The 23,558-nt window shown below is 48.1% G+C and overlaps 2 protein-coding genes across 12 annotated transcripts in view; one reads left to right on the top strand and one right to left on the bottom strand.

Annotated features, from left to right (window-relative positions):
- The first annotated feature begins 1,352 nt into the window (after window positions 1-1,352).
- Window positions 1,353-4,303, top strand: CLDN2 (claudin 2). Its single transcript, XM_006744219.3, has one exon. It carries the CDS (start codon window positions 1,575-1,577, stop codon window positions 2,265-2,267), a length of 693 nt encoding a protein of 230 aa, XP_006744282.1. The 5' UTR covers window positions 1,353-1,574; the 3' UTR covers window positions 2,268-4,303.
- The window catches only part of MORC4 (MORC family CW-type zinc finger 4), a 64,216-nt gene continuing 44,953 nt past the window's right edge, over window positions 4,296-23,558 (bottom strand). For 4 of the 11 annotated variants that reach the window (XM_081808462.1, XM_081808460.1, XM_081808461.1 and 1 more), the window contains 3 exons: window positions 15,837-16,530; window positions 15,257-15,540; window positions 4,296-6,220 (listed from right to left, as the gene is read on the bottom strand). In XM_081808462.1, coding sequence (XP_081664588.1) covers window positions 6,046-6,220; window positions 15,257-15,540; window positions 15,837-16,530 — 1,153 coding nt within the window. In that variant the 3' untranslated portion in view covers window positions 4,296-6,045. Of the gene's footprint in view, window positions 6,221-8,114; window positions 8,936-14,021; window positions 14,950-15,256; window positions 15,541-15,836; window positions 16,531-23,558 lie in introns of those variants that run through there. The other 7 variants (XR_014141235.1, XR_014141236.1, XR_014141237.1 and 4 more) reach the window with 7 other exon arrangements.

Below are 23,558 nucleotides of genomic sequence, written 5' to 3'. Positions count from 1 at the left end.
AGAGTTGGATGCTTAACTGACTGAGCCACCCAGGCGCCCCAAGGTGGACATTTTATTTTATTTATTTTTTTATTTTTTTTTAAAGATTTTATTTATTTGACAGAGAGAGAGAGAGAGTGAGAGAGGGAACACAAGCAGGGGGAGTGGGAGAGGGAGAAGCAGGCTTCCCGCTGAGCAGGGAGCCCGATGCGGGGCTCGATCCCGGGACCCTGAGATCATGACCTGAGCCGAAGGCAGACGCTTAACGACTGAGCCACCCAGGCGCCCCCCCAAGGTGGACATTTTAAATAGGTGATTGCTCGGGTAGTCTTGAAGCTCAGGAGGAAGGTCTATGATGGAAATTCAGATCTGGAAGTGTCAATGGATGGGTTGGAGACTAAGTCATGGGGGTGGGTTAAGTCCACTTAAGTCATGGTACCTATTTGCTCAGGGACAGAGGGTTGACTGAGAAAAGAATGGACTTCTGAGGCATACTCACATCGAAGAGATGATCAACCTTGGCAAATGTGTGCAGGGGGTGCTCCTTGAACACCGCACAATCCTAGACAGCTCTGAGATTCGCAAGGATCAGCTCAGACGCCGTCTTCTTACAAAGCCCTCTGCGGTAGAACAGCTTCCCTTTCCTCTGTCCATCCTAGGCTATCTGCTGGGAGATAGCCTAGGGAATTTCAGGACTCCCCCCACCCCCAGGCCTTGGCACAACTTTTGCTCCAAAATCCTTCCACATTATCTCCAAGGCTAGGGCTGGTAGGGGAATCTATGAAGAGAGCAGACAAGAAAATGTCCTTAGGCTGGCCTGTGGAGGGAATCTGGGCAGGGCTGGGCGGACCTGAACTCTCAGAGTGTGGACAGAAGTCTTTTTGGCCAATGCCAACCCGCCCTGGTGTCGATGTGCCCCTGCGGGGACGATGACCCGAGGGCCAGACCCCAGCTCTCTGGGCCCCTGGAGATTTGAGAGGCCTCTAATAAGCCGGAGTCCACAGCTATACCCTGGGACCTGTTCCTCCTGTTCCAGGCTCCTGGAGTTTGGCCTCGGTCTGCAGTTGAGGGGCCCTGTGGCAGTGTTGCTGGGCAATGCATTAAACATCAGGCTGGGGAGACAGAACCGTGCCAGCCGAGAGCCTGCCCGGGAGCTAATGCAGCCGCTGCAACCGCCACCTTCTCGGAAAGGAGCCACCCGTCCGGCCCCTGGCTGTCTGGCTGCCAACCCAACCCAAGGCATGTGCCTACGCAGGAGGCGATGACATTTTGGCTCCGCTTTCAAAGTTCTTTTTTTTTTTCTTTCTCATGTGTTATTTCTAAAGATAACAAAGGTCAAAAGGCATCCAGCATTTTCTGGTTTCTCATAAGCTTCTGGTCAATATTTAATCTGGTTTATGGATTTTTTTTAGGCCTTCCAGATGCCTTCTTGAGCCTGCTTGTGGCCACCCACAGACACTTGTAAGGAGGAGAGAAATCGGCCCGCTTGGAGACACTCTGAAATGAGGGATTAGAGGCCAGGATCCAAGGAGCAAGAACCACAGCCCGAAGGCAAGGGAGCAGGCCCCAACCACGCTACTGCTGAGAGGTCTGCCATGGCCTCTCTTGGCCTCCAACTCGCGGGCTACATCCTGGGCCTCCTGGGCCTGATGGGCACCCTGGTGGCCATGCTGCTTCCCAGCTGGAGAACGAGCTCCTACGTCGGTACCAGCATCGTGACGGCGGTCGGCTTCTCCAAGGGCCTCTGGATGGAGTGCGCGACACACAGCACGGGCGTCACCCAGTGCGACATCTACAGCACACTCCTAGGCCTGCCTGCCGACATCCAGGCCGCCCAGGCCATGATGGTGACATCCAGTGCGGTCTCTTCGCTGGCCTGCATTGTCTCTGTGGTGGGCCTGAGGTGCACAGTCTTCTGCCAGGCCTCCCGCGCCAAGGACAGATTGGCGGTGGTGGGCGGAGTCTTCTTCATCCTCGGAGGCCTCCTGGGCTTCATCCCGGTTGCCTGGAATCTTCATGGGACCCTGCGGGACTTCTACTCCCCGCTGGTACCTGACAGCATGAAATTTGAGATCGGAGAGGCTCTTTACCTGGGCATTATTTCCTCCCTGTTCTCCCTGGTGGCTGGAATCATCCTCTGCTTTTCCTGCCCATTCCAGGGAAATCGCTCCAACTACTACGACTCCTACCAGACCCAGCCCCTCGCAACTAGGGGCTCCCCAAGGTCTGGTCAGCCGCCCAAAGTCAAGAGCGAGTTTAACTCCTACAGCCTGACAGGGTATGTGTGAAGAACCAGGGGCCAGAGCCTGGGTGGGGGGCGGGGGCTGGGTCTGTGAAAACCGGTGGACAGCTCCCGCACCCCCATCCCCCGGGGCCACAGGTGAGGGACATGGTGCTGCTGAGGAAAGACTGACTTTGGCCGCTGGATCAAGGGAAGGCCGACACCGGAACGGGTGTGAGAGCACGCAGGCTGGATCGTCAGGATGCTTGCCGAGCCAACCTTTCTGTTTCCTTCACCTTGCCCACGGCCCTGCCACCTCCCCCCAGCCCGAGTCCCCAGCCCTAACTCCAAACTCCACCCCTTAGCCTAGGCCATGCCACAGAGGCTCCCCTCGGCCTTTCGGTTGACCCGCGGTCCGTCCCCAGACCCACGCATTAATTACCTCCCACTGACTAACCCTCTCTGTGATCAAAGACCCTCCCTCTGGCTCACGCTGGCTCTTAGCTCATTGCTGGGGTGGGGTGAGGGGAAGGAGGAGTGGTGGCTGTTATGGGCACGGCTCTCACCAACCTCCCAAGCTTCTCTCCAAAGAAACTGCTCGGCCAGTAATGGAGCCCAGAGCCTCCATCCCGTTGTTGTTATGACTCCACAGTGTTCGGACTGGTTTGTGCGTGGACTGAAATAAAACCACCCCGCGGTACCGAGGGAACAGAGAACAACTGGGTGCAGGATGAGAGGGAGGGAAGGCGGCCAAGGACCAAAAAAAGACCTGACTCACGGGCCCGGGGCATTTCCTGGAATTCCCTCCCACTGCGGCTTGGGGATCTAGCCACCCCCGCTCCTGCTAGGGGAAAGCACAAAGAAAGAAGATAGGGTGGGTAGCTCAAGGCAGGAGTGGATGCTGATTCCGCTGAGGAACTGCCTCAGGAGCTGCAGCCCCAACTTTCACTGAAGCCCCTGCCTCCCTCTGACCTGACCCCCTGCTAAGAAACAAGACTGCTGGTCCTACAAGGTGGTTTCCTTAGGGAGGGGAACCTGGCTTTTCTAGAGATGGCTCTTGGCTGGGGAATGACTGCATGGGAAGCCTTGGGGCTCCTTAGCGGAGACCACTCCTTGGTGTTGCCCGAGAAAGAATAAGAACTAGGGTCTCTAAGAAGCTGGGTGGGCATGTGAGGTGGCTCCAGTGGGTGTTTCTATCGGGCAGAGAGAGGCGGCTTCCCCAGACGGTCTTCAGACCTAATAGAAAAGCAGCCCGAAGCCTGCAATCAGTCCCCCGGGGTCTCCCCACAGAGCACTAAGAACCTCTGAGAGACGACAGCAGCCCCCGGTGGGCCCCCTGTCACCCTTCAGATGTGCCCCGCCATCCTTCGCCAGACACCTCAGAGTTGCTAGAAGGCATCTGAGGGCTTTGGCAGGGAACAATAATGCCCAAGGAGCTGTGGCCCCGATCTGAGCGACAGCTGAGCCGCTGCCTGGAAGTTCAGTTGCGGGGTGGGGGGTGGGGGGACGGTGGAGAATGTCTCCCAGGCAGAGAGTTCCAGCTCCAAGGTGTGGAAATGCTCCATTTCCCCGGGGTGGGGGTGGGGGTGGGAGTCACAGATAGACCAAAGGCATTTTCCCTCATCCTCGCACCCCCCAAGCACGCCCGGCTTCTGACAAACTCCAGTCCACCTCCCCAAACCTCAGTACCAGCAGAAGGGGCTCACTCGTTGTCTCTAACATGCCTCTCGCCTCTCCACCTTCTTGCTTATGATTAAGCTCTTCTCCCAAGCTGGAAGGCCCTGTCACCTTAGCCGAGTCCTCCTGCTGCCTGGAGAACTTGCTCAGCACCACCTCCTACACTGAGTCTCCTCTGACCACTCCGTCCCTCTCCTACCCTCCCTCCTCCACCCCTCAGTGTATAACTATTGCTTCTTTGATGCTTATTATTCACAATTTTTGATGGATAGTTATGTTTTTGTGTGCGCGAATCTGATTTCACAAGTACATTGTAAACTTTTGGAGGGTGGGGGCCATACCCGAGACCTCTCTGTATTCCCGAGACTATCTGTAAGAGTGCTGGGCACATAGTAGGTGATCAATAAACACTTGTTGATTGAGTAATTTGGTTACTGTTTTATTCATTCAAAGGGGGCCCAGGCAGGGCAGGTGTGAGAGAGAACTGGGTCGGGGGAGGGTAGCATGGAAACTGGCTCTTCTTCCTGTTGGGTGGATAAAAAAATTCTAGACTTTATTGGAGACATTATGAAAACAAGACACTACCCCCTCCACCTTCCCAGGGAACCTTTACCTTTTCATCTCGCCCAGGGTTCCTCCCTCTCCACAGTTCTTTCATCGAAGTTATTTACTAAATGGCTGTGTGTTTATTCCTTTCGTTCTCTGAACCAGCACTGTGAGGTAAGGGGAAGTCGATCTGACAATCTCCATGCAGCAGATGGGGAAACGTGAATAAAGAGATTGTTTTTCCCAGGGCCACATTGCTGGTGTTGGTGCTCCAGACTCTAGACTCCCCAAATAGGACTCTGCTGATCCACTCATTGGGAGAGCCTGCCAGGGGTCCCCCCAAGCTGCCGGAGGAAAGCAACTCATGGCCAGCAAAGACACACTGGGGACACACACAGTACTCCTGGAGATCTCCCGTGGAGGCGATCTGGGGGAGCAGGACCAATTCACATTTGAATGAGACACGACACCTCCGTTCTAATTTCCCAAACTCGGGAGGTGTGAGAGTTTGGGAGGCCAATGATTTGGCCGTGTTCGAACCTCCGGGGAAATGAACAAAGCCCATTTCGTAAAGATGTTAGCTGTGGCGTCGCTGACAATAACAGCTCCCCCCCCCCCTCCGCCGCCCGGAAGATTCAGCTTACGCAGGCCCTGGAGCGAGTGGGCTCTCTGAATGGAAGTCGAACAAGGGGTCGTGTCTCTGGCCCGGCACCAGGAGCCCCAGAGCACTTGGCTCGGGGAGGGGGCAGGGGAGGCTGCTAAACGGGTGCTTTGCTGTGTTGTGCTGAGGGGGCAGCCGTCTGGTCTGGGCTCTGAGGACCCACCACCTGGCAGCCAAAGCGCTTTCGGGTCCACAACTTCCTCGCATTGTCCAAATACCTGAAATGATACCCGAAAAGAAGCAGGTCTTTTTACAGGAGACAAAATGGAGACCTCCTGAAAGTCACAGTGTCGGAGTCTGACTGTAAGCTTGGAAAATTCTTCCACCCAACAGCAACGTGGGCCTGGGATTCTGCCTGGGAAGGTGGAAGGATGCCTTCTGCTCCTCAGACTCCCACAGCTGCTGCGATAGAAGGGCCTTCGAGGGAAATAGGGCCCAGAGCTTCCCTTCGGCTTAGGATGAGGCTGCCCTGGGACGTCCTCCTTGCTTGTAATCTGGGAAGATTCGACAGAGGAGTTAGAATTTCATCCTTAACTAGAAAAATCAGGGCCGAGCCGATAAAGAACAACTGCTCCTTTTGGCTGGGTAAGCAAGGAAAGCCTTGCTCTAAATAATTTCCTCGAAACCTCTAGGCGTCTGAGTCCACATTGAATGGCTTTCAGCTCATGCCATTGCCTTCCATCATAAAGTAATTTAGATTAGCCACAACCGAGGGGATGGTGAAGGCCATTGTTTTTATGCCCCAAACTGATGGCTCTGACCCTTGTACAAGGAAAGACGTTTCTGCCCTCCCTCATTCCTCCGGTAATAGTGTGACTCATGTGTTCTCCCCCGGGGGGCCCTACTGACCTACTGCTACGTGATCATTAATAGGGCAGGGGGAGGCTGCAACTGGCTTCGTGGGGGAACGGCGAGCTCTGGCTTCCTGAGAGACCTTCATCCGGCCGCTCCGACAAGCCATTCATTCAACGGGCCCCGCAGCCAGGCGGCCCACACCGCCTGCACCCCCACTCCGTGTCAGGTGACGTGCAGAAGGCTTCGAGGGCAACGAGGGCGAACGGCGAGGTAAAGTCTGTGCCTTGTAGGAGGTGACCGCTGATCCGGGGCCAGATAAGACGTGCACACCGAAGTGTGTCCTGTGAGAGAGAGGAGGGAAGTGCCAGAAGGTAGGGGTGCCAGGGGCTACTTCAGAAAGGCTTGTAAGTCCCCTCAAACCCCAATCCGTATGAAGGGAGGGCCTGGCACCACTTGAGCTTTGGAGGGGGAAGGATGAGCCCGAGAAACTGCCTCCTGCAGCTGAAGGACCATGGGAAACGGAGCAAAAGGGTGGACAGCAGCGCTGAGGAGGCAACACGGTTCCACGGCACAGCTCGCCCAGAAGCGCTTTGAGTTTGCCTCGCAGGACTCCTAAGTGGCTCCAGGGGAAAGAGCGACCCTGGGGCTCGGCCTCATCTCCCTCATCTGCTTCTCGTGGGCAGCTCTCTGGACATTGGTGGGGGCAGCAGAGGCAGCGCCCATCCCGGGAACCGGAGGCCTTTTGGCCCCGGACCGGAGGAGAGACACAGATGTGGGAGAAGGGAGCGGGGAAGGAGAAGGGCACGGCGCTAAAGGCAGGCAGATGGGGCCTGGGCAGGGTCAACTGTTCCCGCCCACTCAGCCCTGGCTCCACGGGCAGGAGACTCTTCTGCGTCTGTGGCTGCCCGCTCTGAAGCCTGGCCTTTGCCCAGCCTGCTCTCCCTGCCCAGGCGGCCGCTGGCTTTGATGAGAAATCCTGTTATCTCCCCGGGAGAGAAAACCTCAAACAGGAACTCCAGCAGGTTCTCTCTCTCTTTTGCCCTAAGTGGTGGCTCCTCCGTGCTGCGTGCGATGTGATCACTGATAAAATATTAACAGGTTGTTATCAGGCCCGGTGATACAAAAGCTGTAAGGGGACCATCCCTCTGCCTCCCGCAAGCCACCACTTCCCTGAGAACTGCTGCTCAGGAGCTCCTGGCTCACTCTTGCCTGCAATTCCAGGCTCTGGGCCTCATTTCTCCACAACATAGGTGGCAGTGGCTTCTTCGGGCTTAACAAAGCAGGAGGTCACTCCACAAGGGCAGCCCGTCAGGTTCTGCTTTCCTGTCATCCCTGAAGTCCCATTCCTCCAGAATGGCACCCTTGCCACTTGACAAGTCACCTCCGAGGAGGGCTTCGAAGAACTTTCTCTTTGCAAACATGGCCTTGTGGAGGGAACACCGAGAAAGCTCACAGGCTTTCAGACAGATACGTATAATGCAATGTGAATCAAGGTGCCCAATGAGCATGAGTAGAGTGGCAGTCACCCCCGAGTTTCAGTGGGAGCCCCTTTACTCCAACAGCACTTCCCCGAGCCTGTGACATCTGACAACGTTCCGTGTGGGTTGCTCAGGAGAAAGGTCAGTCACACCCAAATCACAAGCAGCCTCTTCGTTCGCTTTTTTCTGGAATCACCCAATGGGAGGCAAGAAGGTGCATCAGCATCCCACACAAAGGCTATCGGATGATACTGTAAAGACTCTGCTCCCTTGGTTTAAAGGCACTGAGGGCCTTGATGGGGGTGGGGGAAGCACGTATATTTTTCTAGCAGGAGAAACCCATTCAGTCATAGATTAGCCACTGACGTCAGAATTTGCACTAGTTTCTCAGTTTAGCGCTTTTTTTTTTTAAAAAAAGAGCCTGAATGAGAAGACGAGTCCAGTGAGCTTAAGGAAAAATAGACGATCAATTCAGAGGCAGCGGACGCTGGAATTTGGGGGAGCAGGGGCCTTCTCTGAGTAACGCGTGCACTCTTCAACTAAATGATTCAACAGCCTTCAATGGAGGTGAAATAGAAATCAAGAAAAAGGCAGACGAGAAAGGTGGTGCCATCTTTTCCTCGGCAATTCCAGAGGAACCTCATGTGGTTAATTTTACTCTTCTGTGTGTAATAATAAACCAGCATGTTCTCAAGTGTCACTTTCTCACTCCCTGAGAAACTTGCCCACCTCAGCACTGTCTGGGGTGGGGGTGCGGTACCAAGGAGCCAGTGAGAACCCTCACAGGCAGAGGCCAACAAGTCCAAGACCTCCTGGAGTGTAAGAATAGGATCTTGATGGCTGTTTTGATATCAGGAAAGCTGCCAAGGGACAGCCCTGCGTGAAAAACCCAGTCAAGAGGAAATGAATTTCCACATTGTTTGGAGGGATATTCGTTACATAAGTGAACGATTTCCTGATCATGAGGGCAGTTAAACATTGTGTGGGATTGTGGAACTTTCTTCCTTGGAAATTCCTATTAGCGTGGGCTGGCTTTGGCTTTTTCTTATCAAAAGGACGAAGACGAGACTAACCGTTTTCAAGACAGGCCGTACGGTGTCGTGGGCAAAGAGCCTGGGCTTTGGAGTCAGACAAACCTGGGTTCGGTTTGGCCTCTGCACACTCTCTAGATGTGTGGCCTTGGGAGAGGCACTTCAGTTCTCTACACTTTAGTGTCCCCATACATCAAATGGAAATGATGCCTGCCTCTTAGCGTGGTCATGGCATCTGGGAGGTCCTCAACAGGGGGTTAACTGTGGTCTAAGCATATTGGTGACCCAAAGGGTAGTGTCAAAGTCACACCAAAATGTGTGTCTGTGGGGAGCGGGGGCAGATGACAAAGTCTATTTCCCACCACAGATCTGAATCTATATCAGTAAAGGATATTCTTTCCCAGGTCAAAACTTCTCCAGATTCTTCCCCAAAGTCTAGATACCTTGAAGATTCCATTAACAGAGGCCAGAGGAAAAGCAGACTCGAGAAGTTGGAGGAGAAAGGAGGGGTGATGGCTCTTTGCGCTTCATCAAGCTCTGTGAAAATCTGAGGTGGAACAAAACCATGATCAATCATGTCCTGCTTCTAGAGAAAATCTTAGTGCAAGGGAACTTCAAACTGATTAATGCCCCCAACTCTGGGGACAATTGGGGAGATACAACAACCACTTTTCTAGTTCATAGCCTACAAGGGCTCCATTGGTATGCAGATTTAGCATAGCCCCCCTCTTGCTTGTATTCCCCAGCCCTTGGTCCATTCTGTTCCTTATGCTTCAAATTAAGTAATTCAATATTCCTCAAACGCACTGGGGTGTTCCTGTATTCACAACCCCTCCCCACCACCTAGTCCAGTGACTTTACTTATACTCTTCCCTACAACCTGGGAAACCCTCCCCACACACCTCCACCGTTCCGATCCTTACAGGTTTCCACAGCCTTCTGGAAAATTGGGCCTTTTGGGAACACCTTCTTGAGCCTCTGCCTAAAGTCATCCTGCCTCTGCCCCTGAGGACTCAATGGTCAGATGTATGAAATGTGTTTGGCGAGTAGAAGGCACCCAAAACATTTGGACTAATCTCATCTAAAAGGGGGTTGGGGTTTCTGATGATTCACATCAGAACTTTGGACTTGAGGATGGGGGCAAGTAACAAAACACGTTCCTTCTGCAGAAAATGAATGCTATGTATGTCTCCCTTAATGACTAAAGCTACAATCTGCCCAAGATGATCTAGGTTAGTATTTTCCAGCTGCCTAGTTTATTACAGCCGTGTGCCCTGACTTTGAACTCAGGAAGTATGGTTCCTGAATTTCCTCTCTGCCTAAGAGAAGTCGTAAGTTCGGGATGTCCTTGTCATCAAGAACAAGGTATTCCTTGGGGGAAATTACGCTTGACTTCACCTGAGCTCACCCCTGGCTTTCCTGAGCATACCCCCATGCTTCACACCTAACCCCGTACTGCAGAAAGAGTTTTAATTCGTAGTACAGAACTCTGAAACATGTTCTATCTGGGGATTACCCTTTGGGAACCGAGAGCCTGCCAATTAAGCCTCTGCTTCAAAATTATTGCCCCAGATCATCTATAATCACCAGACAGGGACAATGATATCTTTCTGCCTCCCCCCCCGGGATCACCAAGTCTCTGACTTGGTCCTCTGCTAGGAGCCCATTTGTTCATCCCACAAGCATGTACTGACTTCCTAACACGTGCCAGGAACTTATTTTCTTGAGGCTTGCTCTGTCTACTCTCTTTACGGATAGCTCCCGTTTCTTTTGTTCTTAACATTTTTAAAATTATTTATTTTTTTAATCTTTAAAAAACATTTATTTATTTTAGAGAGAGAGAGAGAGCACAGGCAGGAGGGGCAGAGGGAGAGAGAATCTCAGGCACACTCCACGCCAAGCGTGGAGCCCAATGCGGGGCTTGATCCCAAGACCCCAAGATCGTGACCTGAGCCGAAACCAAGAGTCGGATGCTCAACCGACTGCACCACCCAGGCGCCCCCGTTTCTTCTCCTGAAAGACACTATCGCTGCTCTTGGCAAAAGGGAACAGAAGACCCCTCAGAGATGGTTTTTTTTTTTTTTTTTCCCTCCTTTTAGTTCTCACGCTCAAGATGTGCTCTCTATAGGCTTCTCCAGATTGCATTCTGTAATTCTCAGTATTTTAAAATTGCATGCTAGGGAGCTTCCTTTTGATAACGTTCGGAGTCTGTGGGAAAGAACACCCATATTCTTTTTTTTTTTTCCTTTGGTAGCCTCTCCAATTACTCAAGTGAAAACTCAGCTACAGAGAAACGCTGGGTCACTCCAGCTCAGCCTGCCTGCCCCCTGAAACCTGAAGCACTTATGGTCTGTTTTGCATTTGCAGACTTTAATGTCCAGCACTGTTGCCTCCCTCACTCACACCGATTTAGCCAGCCCCTTCCACGAATGAGCTGCTGCTACAGGCTCTTGAGGGAGATGGAGATACTGACACGTTCCCAACATTAACTGATTGGTTAAGAATCATTGATCGCCTACTATATACCAGGTACTAGGATAAGCTGTGGGATAAAGGGATTGGCCGAAACGGGCGTGGCCCTTCCCCTCATGGACCTTATTAGGGAAAGAGGCGGACAGACATCACGTGGGTCGCGTTCCCAGCTATCACACAGCACATGGTAGGTAGCCAGTGAGTATTTGTTGAACGAGTGCAAGTCAACAGCCGAATATGTAACAGCAAATTGTGAGAAGTGCCAGGAGTTGAAAACAGGAAATGATAGAATAGGGGAGAGAGAGAAAAAAAACGCTGCACAGAAGGCCTGTCTGAGAAAGTGGACACTTAAACCGAGACCTGAAGGATGAGGATGAGGCAGCCATGCCCAAACTGGAGGTGTGAGCATTCTAGAAGAGGGAACAGTATGGGTAAAGGCTCGGGGGGAAGAGCCTGACGTGTTTCCGTGGGAAGACCACAGTGAGCGAGGGGAAAAGAGATCTGATGAAAAGCGGCAAGACACAAAGCAGAGGGAGTAGGGAGGATGGATTTTATTCTAAGTGCAGTGAGAAGTCACTGAAGGGCTTTCAGCAGGGAGTTACATAATCTGATTTGTATTTTTTTTTTTTAATCTGGCTGTCGTGGTAAGACAGTTGTGGGAACGAGAGTGGAAGCAAGGACACCAGTTAGGAGCCGCAAAAACATCTATGGGAGCCGATGGTTGTTTGGACTAAGGTGGCTGTGGTAAAAGTCAGTGAAGCCAGGATACACTTTGGCGATAGAACGGACAGACTTTCTGACAGACTGGATGTGGGGACTACAAAAGAGGAAAATTTAAGGATGACTTCCAGGTTTCTAGCTTATGTGACTGGGTGGGTGGAGGTGCCATTTTCTAAAATGAGGAAAACTGGGGGAAGGAACAGTCCCAGGGTGTGTGTGTCACTGTTTATTTTTAACACGTTTTATTTGAAATGCCTGTGAGACATGGAAATGTAAATGCCAAGTAGGCAGCTATATATTTGAATCTAGAGCTTTCTAATAGGAAGACAGGACAAGGAAGTTTATGATAAAAAGCCTTGCGACACAAAACACGTGTTCAAAGAAAACATTATGACTGCCTGGGTTAATTGGGGGAACTTGGGCGGGGGAAAGGTTGACATTTGAGCCAAAGGAAAGATGATGAGGGAGAACGTTCCAGGTAAAAAGAACGGAATAGCAAAGGTGGAGGAGAAAATCTCCAGGCAGGTTCGGAAACTGAGAAACAGTGCAGCTTAGATGGAATGAGGTTTGTGTTTGGAATGTTAAAAGAGGAGTCTGGAGAGCACAGGGACGGCCACGGGGGTCTCTGTACCGCGCTTGCTCGGACACTGGGAGCACTAGCATGTCTCTGAGCAGAGGCATAACCTGGGGAGGTCATTGAAAGCAGTTTCGTGACAGTGAGTAGAGTGGATGGAAGGAGTGTGAACAGGAGGAAAGCGAGGCCAGTTAAGAGCCGATTTCAATTTTCCAGGCATGAGATAATAAGGGCCTAAATGGATTGTGGAAATGAAAAGTTAAAGTGTAAATAGGAGGGACATTTGAAAGGACAGTTACGATCCTGTGAACCTAACTGGACAGCCAGGAGGAGGCACCCACTTTTTTCTTCCGCTGTCTTTTGCCTCCACACACTACATAAGCTCTGGTTAACGCTGGGGGACACTTCTGAATCTCTCCACCGTGGCTTTTAACATTGGTTCAAGGGGCCTCCCGCTGGTGTGGTTTCACTGCAAATAGGTATCAGAGGTAGCTCCGGCGTCGCAGTAGACGGACTCGCACACCTAACTTGCTGGAAGCAGCAGTACGGGGCTGGGCCTAGGAAATGGGCCGAGAGCAAGCACTAGGAAGAGGAGTTACATTTTTCCAACTTTTTTCAACTTTTTTCCCCAACTGTTTTCTTTTTAAAGCCCAATTGCCCATATTCCTTCCTGCTTTGCTCCTCACTCACCCAACGTGTGTGCGCATGCGCACGTGCACACACACACACACACACACACACACACACACACACAGGCACGCACCACTCACACATGCTCACTCTCCCCCTCTCAGGCTGAACCTTCAATGCTCCGAATTTTTTTCCATATTGTCCATATCTGTGCCAAGTCCCAGCTTTTCACAGCTCCCTTCTGAAGAATAAGTATCATTGAGAGGATAGCTGAAAATGCCGCCCCCCCCCCCTTCTCAGCAATGTTTATATTTATTTAGACAACGGGGGCCTTCCTAGTCCAAATGTCCCGCATGAGAACTAACCAGGCTGCAGGCTAGAGGTGCAGGGCGGTGAGGGCCCGGGGGCGGGGGCAACTGTCAGCACTCATTCTGATGCTGAAGCCTGGCTCGGACCTCCCCCCCTCGGCCTTACGGTCTCCCTGGAAGACCTGTGATGGGCCTCCTCTCCAAGGAGGTAAAATAAGCTTGGGAGAGTCTTCCAAAGTAACTCTGCAGGGGAAAACAGAATATCCGAAACATTCTTCTGCACTACCTGATCTATTGCGATTGCTTGATCCCACCGCCACCCCCATCCCCTGTGATTCTTTCTCCTTTACTTCTTCTTTTTCACTGCTGGTATATCTTTATGTGTTCATTGTTCAATGTCTTGTGAAGAGTACCTTGAACTCTTTGGAGAGTACGCGCTATATAAATATAATAAAGCAATGGATAAATAAAATGTCTACTTTTACAAGAGTGTAGGTTTTACAATTTCTGATAATATGAGACCAACCCCTTACTCAGCACTAGCCTGAGGAAGTAGGTAGGTGGTGAATTGTGAAGGGTATCAAACAGATCTCCCTGCTCTAAAAGAGCTCCCCCACTTCCTGAAATCCTAGTTTGGTGGCACATATTTTTTGAATTTGAGCCCTGAAGATTTCTTTTTTTCAAGAATTCCTTATTGACATGCAAATGCCACGTGAGCGTGAGTAGATGGGTCATGATTTAACCTCAGTTCCATTTACATTAACCCATCACTTCTACCAAACGTCTTTTTCACATTCCAGCTTTTTCCACGCTTTTGTTCATGCTATTCTTCCAGAGGTAATGCTAAATATAACATGAACTGTAAATATAAAATTACCTTATATGTTCAACAGAGTCTCTCAACTGGTATCTGAATCCAAACCTACTCATTCTTTTGAAAAACAATTTATTTTTTCCAATGTAAGAAGAATAATGGGTTTATTATAGAAAATTTGAAAAAGGCAGGAAGATAGCAAGAAGAAAAAAATATCAACCATAATCCTACCCCCTAAAGAACCACCACTGTCGCCATTGTTGACAGTGTGGTCATGATCGTTCTTGAAACAAATCTTAGTTTAGGTCCCATTTCTGATGTGATGCCTTCCTTCAACTGCCTCCCCCAGAACTTCTCTATCATGTTTGTACCACTCACTTGTAACAGTTAGTTAACTTGGTGTGTGTCCTGCACTTCCAACTAGGTTGTTAGATCCTTGAAGGCTGCAACCGTGAATTATACTTCTTAATTTATCCCCAAACATCTACCACACTGGACCCAGTATTTGCCGACTGATTTAACCTAAATGAATACAAACCATTTCAGAAAGGATATAAAACAGGCCAAGTTGTCTACATCATGAAAATTAAAGCTTTCAGGTCACCTGGCTTGGTGACTATTGCTTTTCTGTTCCTGGAACTCCCGAAAGCCTATTAACTAGCCTCCTTCTCCACACCAAAACTGAGTAAGAAGCAGACTGAGTGAGAGCCAGGATTTACTCAAAGATTCTCCATATAAGGCATAAAGGTGAGAGAGAGAGAGAGAAAGGGAGGGGGGCAGAGAGGGGGAGAGGGAGAGAGAGGAAGGGAGAAGACAAGACAAGAGAAGAGTAGGGTAGAGTAGGGTAGGGTAGGGTATAGAAGGGTATATAGAGTATATAGTCCGGTGCTCAATCCAGTATGTGATTTGCCTCCAGCACCGTATACAGGATCCCATCCACTTGCTCTGAGTCAAACCCGATCTCACGAAGCTCCAAGTGAGGGAGGACAGAAGTAAGGAGATAGCTGACGTGGATACGCAGCCGCGTAAGCTTTGCCAAAGCCCTGTATGATGGAGTGAGGGGGCAGAAGAGATGACATGAAGTCATTAGCCAACAGAACAAAATGAAGCTCCTTAAAAATGGGCCTACGTCTCTCAACAATGATGTGTCCATTAGCTAGACAGAAAGAAGAAAGCACGGTGCCACCAAGCACAGGCAGACTGACTGCAGCTCTCTAAGCAATTCCTCGCTCCTTGGTGGCCTATAAATTAATTAAGGCTTCCTCCCTTAGCTATGGCCAGTCACTGGGGGTCCTAAGGGATGCTTCCCATTAGCACTCCCAAGCTGATAACTAAACCCTGGGAATTAACCTTTCTAGGTCATCTCCCTCTGGGGTCCGGTAGGAGACCTGAGCCTTCTGCAGCACTTCCAGGTGCGTCTCTGTCTCCTTCAGTTTCTCTTTGAGTTCCTGCTTTTCTTCCTTGGTCCTCTCCAGCTCAGCTTTCAGAATCTGGAATTCGGCTTGGCGATAGCCCATGTGCTTCTTGCTCCAGTACAAGCCTTCCGTCTCCTGGGCGGTGTAGGTCCCCAGCTCGCTCTGGACTTTCTTGAACTCAGAATGCCAGTGATTCCTCTCCTGCTCCAGCTCCTCCACCTGCAGCCCAAGAAACAGAAATTCAATGAGCCCCGCGTGCTAGGCGCGCACTGAAACGGGTCCCTGATACATTCACTCTGCGGTTCCTCCGTACACGTTCCACTCAGGGCCCTGCTCGATCCCCAGACAGGGGTGGGAAGCCCACTCGGGGGCATTCAATCTGAGACACCACACAGAACGAGTCGATGGCTTCTGCTGTGTAAAGGCCTCAGAGCAGGAAACGGTCAAGAGCTGCGACTCTCTGGTCTCTTGGTTAAAAGGATCTCTTATTCCCAGTGGAAAGGTGTTGCCCTAACCTTTTGCTGGAACAAGTTCCGCTCAGCCAAAACGCGTTCCAGTTTCTCGGTGGTTCTTTTCAGTTCTTCCAGCTCTCTTTGGTTCTTCATCTTTGGCGTACTGCGCCCTCCGCTCTCCTCATAACCTCGGCCCTTCTCCCCAGCGGCTGTGGCGGGGGGGGGACCAGGGGCCACGGAGGAATAAGGCACCGGGCTCCAGGATTCCACTGTTTTTCTCCTCTCAGCCAGCTCCTCTCTGTTAAAAGGGATCAGCTGAATGGGAGCTCCTGAATCTCTAACGCCTTTTGCAACACCGACAACAGCTACAAAAGGTCCCTTGTTTACTTCCTCCTTGTTTACATTTGTGCTGCCTCTGTTAGATTCTTCTGCTACCAATCTTGGCATCTGATCTTCTAATTCTTCAGGGAGCAGGGACCCCTGGTGTTGGTCCTGGGCCCCTGAATACAGGACTGACACCTCCCTACTCTGACTGGTATTCTTGCTTGCGTCTGGGTATTCTGGAGAAAGGTATGGTGGTGTGCTTCTCTCGGAACTGGATTTATCATGGCTGTTCTCCCCTTCTGGGTAGGCGACAGGTGCCTCCACCCTCCTGTAAGGGCCAGGCATGGAATAATCTAGAGGAGGTGTTGTCATCTCATTCTGGAGCCTTCTTCGTTTCTCCACCGGCTCCTCTCCCAGGATCCATTTGTACTTACTGCAAGAAGAGGGAATTAAATGTTAAACTGTCAAAATACAAGCTAGGTATATTCTGATCCTATGGAGCCTCTCTCCAAACTTCCCGCGTTTAAAACTGACTCTAGCTGTTATCCACAGATCATTTCGGGTTAGGAAAATACAACTCTACCCCCGAACTCCAAACCCTTCCCTCATGCACCTTGCTGAGACAGCAACCAGTCTGAATGGAGAGATGAAATCAAAAGGTACGAGAGTCAGTGTCTGGATATAACAAGACCAAGTTGATCTTGGTAAGAATTCTGAAAATAGGATTGAAACTAGCCTGACTTGGAAGTTTCCGAAATGCAAGGAAAAGCAGCAAAACAACCACACACACACACACACACACACACACACACACGCACACGCACACGCACACGCAAAATCCCCTAACACGAGAATGGAAAAAAAGGTCATAAAAAGCCTAGTAGAGTATGCGGAGGAAAGCTGAGCCAGCTCGTTAATTTTGAAGTGTCACAAAAACCTCCCAGCATCAAAGACTTAGGCACATTTTTTATATTGCAACAGAACACCATGCAGTTCCTTTGCCAGCCAACCGGATTGTGGCTATTGCCCATTATTCACTTGTAAAAGTTAATTAAAACACAGGGCCCTAGTCAGAATCAAACAAGTGGACTCGGCCAATTCGAGTCATTTCCCTCTTAGGGCAAAAGAACTCCCCTCTGTCAGGGCAAACAGTCACTCCCTCATTTCATCAGGAAAGTGCAGGAGAGTAAGCGCAAATCGCCTTCCATTTCTGGCTGCTATATGCACTAAGTGTTGAAGGAACTAATGAAATGACTGGTGCCTGTGAAATCCACAGACAATTTAAAATCCTGCAGTAGGATGGGACACCTCCCCACCCACCCCGGCTCATTTTTACCCCTGTAACTCTTTTGTCCTCCCTGCAGAAAACCCAGAAATTTCAAGGTAAAAAACAAATTTCAAATTTTCAATGAGAAAGAGTCAAGCATGTTATCTATCAGCCACCTCACAGTATTTCAAGGCTGCCCACTTTTCTCTGCAAGTTCTGAGAACGTCTGTAAGACATCTCAAACCTTAGCTTCTCACAGCCCCCTGAATGTTCTTCGAAACTAGTGTTCACCCAGAAATAAAACCTGTCTGCCTCCTCATAGGTCTTGCTGTGTCAACCTTAGTGGGAAAGCAAAAGTATTTAGGGCCAATGTGAGAACAAATGTATTCAACTAGAACAGGGCCACTGCAGAGGGTCCCATTTAGCTGTGGTGTGGAGGAAGAGAGTCAGTCCCTTCAGAGGGATGAAGGAAGGGTATGTGATACCAGATAGCGACACTAAACTTCTGTGAAAGGCTATTAGAGTCAAATCATCTGCCTTCTCTTTGTTTCCCCACCTCCAAGGGTTCTGTCCTTATTTCTCTCCCCATATTTCTTTTCTTTGGTAATCTCATACCACCTCTTGGCTATAACCTCTGGTCATTCTCCCAGCGCTGATCTCTACTGAATTTCCAGTTGCCCAGCACACATTCCTTCCTCGTGGTCCCACCGGTGTCTCAGGATGTAGAAAACTGGCCTTCCGTTGTCAAGGTCAAACCTGTTTCCTCTCCTATGTCCCATTTGTGTTATGACACCGGCAAACTCTCAGTATTCTTATCTAGTTCTACTACTATCAGTACTCAGGTTTGACCTCACGTTCCCTCTCCTGAGCTCTTGCAATGGCTTCCCCCAGTCTCCCCTTCTCTCACCTCCAGACTGCCCGCTGCCAAGTTAATAATCTTCCCAAGGTGTTGCCCTGATTGTGTTACACCCTCATTTGAAATCTTTATTTATTGCTCCCCACAACATGAAAGCTCAAATGCCTTAGCTTGGTATTCCATTCCCAAACGTAAGAAACATTTATATTGAGCACCTACTCTGCCAGACAGTGTGATAAGCGCTTAATGTGTTATGGTCTCATTCAGTTTTCCCAACAACCCCAAGGTAAGTGGTAGTATGTTTATGTGCATTTGTTAAAGAGGATGCTCAGACATAGAGAAGTTAACTTTCTCAAGGTCATGTGGCTAGTCAGGGGCAGGGCTGGGACATCGCTGGGCCCCAGCTTTCTGTCTCATTACTTCCCTTCAAAAACACCAGCCGAAAGAAATGCCCATGATTTCTCATGCTGCTTCTTTTGATTGGAATGCCCTTCTCCTACCCAACACCACGCGTCCAAGACTGGCTCAAGTGCTACTTCTGACTTCCTACCGCACCTTAGCGCTCGATTATAATCTACATCGCTTTTTACCGTGTGCGTGTGTGTGTCTCATAAGTTCCCTCCTAAAATACTAAAGTACAGGCTCCTTGACAGAAGAGAGCTTAACTAACTGCGGGATGGGAAGGAAGGGACAAAACTGCACAGAAGAGGAAATCAAAAAGAAACTATCGTGTGAACGAGAGAAAAAGAAGTGGATTTTACTTAGTGGCTCTAGAAGTACCTACTAGCTCTGTAAGTAAAGGTCTGGTTCTTCCCTTTAGGGATTGATTTTTTTTTTTTTTAAGATTTTATTTATTTGAGAGAGAGAGAGCACATGAGAGGGGGGAGGGTCAGAGGGAGAAGCAGGCTCCCCACTGAGCCGGGAGCCCGATGTGGGACTCGATCCCGGGACTCCGGGATCATGACCTGAGCCGAAGGCAGTCGCTTAACCAACTGAGCCACCCAGGCGCCCTAGGGATTGATTCTTATTCCAGGCCTGTATTCACTCATTTAGTAAGGACTGACTGTGGGTTTATACACCAGGAATTCTTTTCCAACTATATAACTAGTTCCTTCTTTTTTTTTTTTTTTTAAAGATTTTATTTACTTATTTGAGAGAGAGAGAAAGTGCATGCGAGAGAGAGCATAAGCAGGGGAAGTTGCAGAGGGAGAGGGAGAAGCAGACTCCCCACCGATTTGGGACTCCATCCCGGGACTCCAGGATCATGACCTGAGCTGAAGGCAGACACTTAACCGACTGAGCCACCCAGGCGTCCCATCTTCTCATTTTCTTTCTTTTTGTCATACTCCTCAATTGTCTGTCTGCAGAGGAGCCAGTTGATATTTTGATAGGAGACTGCATCGAATCTATAGCTCGATTTGGGGAATACTGCCATCTTAACATTATATCTTTTTTTTTAAATAAAATCTTTTTTTTTTTTTAAAGATTTTATTTATTTATTTGACAGAGAGAGACACAGCAAGAGAGGGAATACAAGCAGGGGGAGTAGGAGAGGGAGAAGCAGTCTTCCTGCGGAGCAGGGAGCCCCATGCATGGCTCGATCCCAGGACCCTGGGATCATGTCCTGAGCCGAAGGCAGACACTTAACGACTGAGCCACCCAGGCACCCCAACACTGTATCTTCTGATCCATAAACACGGCATGTCTTTCCATTTATTCAGGTCTTCTTTAATCTCATTCAATAATATTTTATAGTTTTCAGTTTACAAGGTGTCCTTGCACTTCTGTTAAATTTATTCCGAAAGACTTCATTTTTGAAGCTACTGTAAATGGAATCATTTTACTGTTTTCTTAAATTTTTTAGTGGCTATTTATTTATTTGAAGTATGGTTAACATACAGTGCTCTATTAGCTTCAGGTGTACAATATAGTGATTCAACAGTTCTATCTATTACTCAGTGCTCATCACCATAAGTGTACTCTTAATCCCCTTTATCTATTTCACCCATCCCCCCATACACCTCCCCTTTGGCAACCACCAGTTTGTTCTCTTTATTTAAGAGTCTGTTTTTTTGTTTGATTCTTTTTCTTTGCCTCTTGTTTTCAATTTGTTCGCTTGTTTTGTTTCTTAAAGTCCACATATGAGTGAAATCATATGGTATTTGTCTCTTTTTATCTGACATTTCACTTAGCATTATACCCTCTAGTGTTGCAAATGGCAAGATTTCATTCTTTTTATGGCGGAGTAATACTCCACTGTGTGTGTGTGTACACAACATCTTCCTTATCTATTCATCTATCAATGAACACTTGGGCTGCTTCCATATCTTGGCTACTGTAAATAATGCTGCAGTAAACATAGGGCTGCATATGATCTATTCAAATTAGTGTTTTCATTTTCTTTCTGTAAATACCAGCAGTGGGGTTACTGGATCAAATGGTAATCCTATTTTCAACTTTTTGAGGAACCTCCATACTCTTTTCCAGAGTGGCTGCACCAGTTTGCATTCCCACCAACAGTGAGAGAGGGTTCCCCTTTCTCCACATCCTCACCAACACCTGTTGTTTCTTGTGTTGTTGATTTTAGCCATTCTGGCAGGTATGAGGTGGTATCTCACTCTAGTTTTGATTTGCCTTTTCTGATGATCAGTGATGTTGACCATCTTTTCATGTGTCTGTTGGCTATTTGTATGAGAAATGTCTATTCAGGCCCTTTGCCCATTTTTTAACCAAATTTTTTTGTGTTTTTTTTTTTATGTTGTGTTAAGTTCTTCATATATTTTGGATATTAACACCTTATTGGACATATAATTTGCAAATATCTTCTCCCATTCAGTAGGTTGCTTTGTCATTTTGTTGATGGTCTCCTTCACTATGCAAAAGCTTTTTATTTTGTTATTTAATTTCCACATATTGTGAATTTCCTAAATTTCCTTCTGTTGTTGATTTCTACTTTAATTCCATTGGGACTGGAGTACATCTTTTGTATGCTAGAAATCCTTTCAATTTATTGAAGCTTGTTTTCTGGTGTAACATATGGTCTATCCTGCAGAAGATTCCACGTACACTTGAGAAGAATATGAAGTGTTCTACACATTTCTGCTAGGTCCAGTTGGTTTATGGCATTCTTCAAATCTTCTGTTTCCTTGTTGATCTTCTACCCATAATGGAAGGTGGGCCATTGAAGTCTTATTGATACCTATTTCTTCTGTCGACTCTGTCTGCTTTTGCTTCATGTATTTGGGGGGCTCTATTTGTTAGGTCCACATATAGGCATAATTATTACATCTTCCTGATGAACTCTGTCATTATAAAATGTCCTGTGTAATATCTAGTAACATTTTTTTTTTTTAAAGTCAACGCACTTTTTTATTTATTTATTTATTTATTTTTAAAGATTTTATTTATTTATTTGAGAGAGAGAGAATGAGAGACAGAGAGCATGAGAGGAAGGAGGGTCAGAGGGAGAAGCAGACTCCCTGCCGAGCAGGGAGCCCGATGCGGGACTCGATCCCGGGACTCCAGGATCATGACCTGAGCCGAAGGCAGCCGCTTAACCAACTGAGCCACCCAGGCGCCCCTCTAGTAACATTTTTTGTTTAAAATCTGTTTTGTCTGATATTAGTGTAAGCACTCCAGCTCTCTTATGGTTGCTGTTTGCATGGTTTATCTGCTTCCACTCTTTTATTTTCAACTGATTTGTATCTTTGAATCTAAAGCATATCTCCTGTATATATGGATATTAAAGAAAAGTCCAATCTGGTATTTTCTGTCTTCTGATTGGATAGTTTGAACTCGTTGTATTTAATGTTATTATTGAGATGACAGAATTTACATCTGCTATTTAGCTTGCTGTGTTCTATATGGGCCATGCCTTCTTTGTTCCTTTCTTCTTCTACTGTTCCTCTTTTCATATTATACAGATATTTTCTGGTTTAGCATTTACAAATCTAACAACACACTGCTATCATTATTACTTTATGTAATGTTATATCTTTTGAGGAAGCTGAGAGAAGAAAGCAGAGCAATTCCATATTTATAATGCTTATAGAATTTGCTAGATCAACCTTATTTTTCCATTGAAAATTTTCTTCATTTCTTATTATGGTGTTATCTCCTTACTCCAGTACTGCTTTGCTCCCACTCACCTCCTTTGTGCTGTTATTGTCAAACATTTCACATCTGTGGATGAGCCCAACAATGAAGTTGTACACATATATAAAATTATATACAAACATATACATATTGTTTTATGAAATTATTCTTTAAATTAACTTAGTTAAGAATAGAAACAGGAGGGGGCACCTGGGTGGCTCAGTCGGTTAAACATCTGCCTTCGGCTCAGGTCATGATCCTGGGGTCCTGGGACTGAGCCCCATGGGCTCCCTGCACAGTGGGGAGTCTGCTTCTCCCTCTGCCCCTCCACTGCTCATGCTCTCTCTCTCTCAAATAAATAAAATCTTAAAAAAAAAAAGGAATAGAAACAGGAAAAAATGCCATTATATTGTCTTTTATAATGAATTAGTTACCACTGCCAGTACTCTTGTTTTTTCATGTGAATTTGAATTACTATCTGGTATCACTTGCTTTCAGCCTGAAGAACTCCCTTTAGTATTTCTTGAAGGAGAGTTTTGCTAGAAACAAATTCCATCTGCTTTTATTTATCTGGGAAATGTATTATTTCACCTTCATTTTCTAAAGAGAGTTTTACTGGATTTAAGATTCTTGCTTGACACTCTTTCTTCTTTTACTACCTTGAATATGTGATCCAGCTGCCCTCTGGTCTACACTGTTTTTGTTGGTTGGCTGGCTGGTTGGTTGGTTTGTAGTTTCAGAGGTAGAATTTAGTGATTCATCAGTTACAAATAACACCCAGTGCTCATTCCATCAAGTGCCCTCCTTCATGCCCATCACCCAGTTATCCCTTCCTTATAATGGCTGCCTTGAGGTCTTTGTCTGCTAAATCCAACATCTGGGTCTCTTAAAGAGCAGTTTCTATTATCTGCTTCTTTTTGTCTCCTATGTACAGGTCACGCTTTCCTGTTTCTTTGCATGTCTCATAATTTTTTTTTGCTGCCAACTGGCTATTTTATCCTTTTAAAGATTTTTTTTTTTTTTTTAAGATTTTATTTATTTGCGAGAGGACAATGAGGGACAGAGAGCATGAGAGGGAGGAGGGCCAGAGGGAGAAGCAGACTCCCCGCTGAGCAGGGAGCCCGATGCGGGACTCGATCCCGGGACTCCAGGATCATGACCTGAGCTGAAGGCAGTCGCTTAACCAACTGAGCCACCCAGGCGCCCCTAAAGATTTTTTTTTTTTAATTTTAAAGTAATCTCT

This window comes from Leptonychotes weddellii, chromosome X (assembly GCF_054177405.1).
Source record: "Leptonychotes weddellii isolate Sample4059 chromosome X, ASM5417740v2, whole genome shotgun sequence".
In the NCBI taxonomy this organism is placed as follows: Eukaryota; Metazoa; Chordata; class Mammalia; order Carnivora; family Phocidae; genus Leptonychotes; species Leptonychotes weddellii.
Note: the sequence above shows the minus strand (reverse complement) of the source record. Positions and strands in the feature narration are given on the sequence as shown.

What these genes read in the sequence shown, in the direction of transcription:
- CLDN2 (XM_006744219.3), top strand. Translation starts at nt 1,575, where the DNA reads ATGGCCTCTCTTGGCCTCCAACTCGCGGGCTACATCCTGGGCCTCCTG.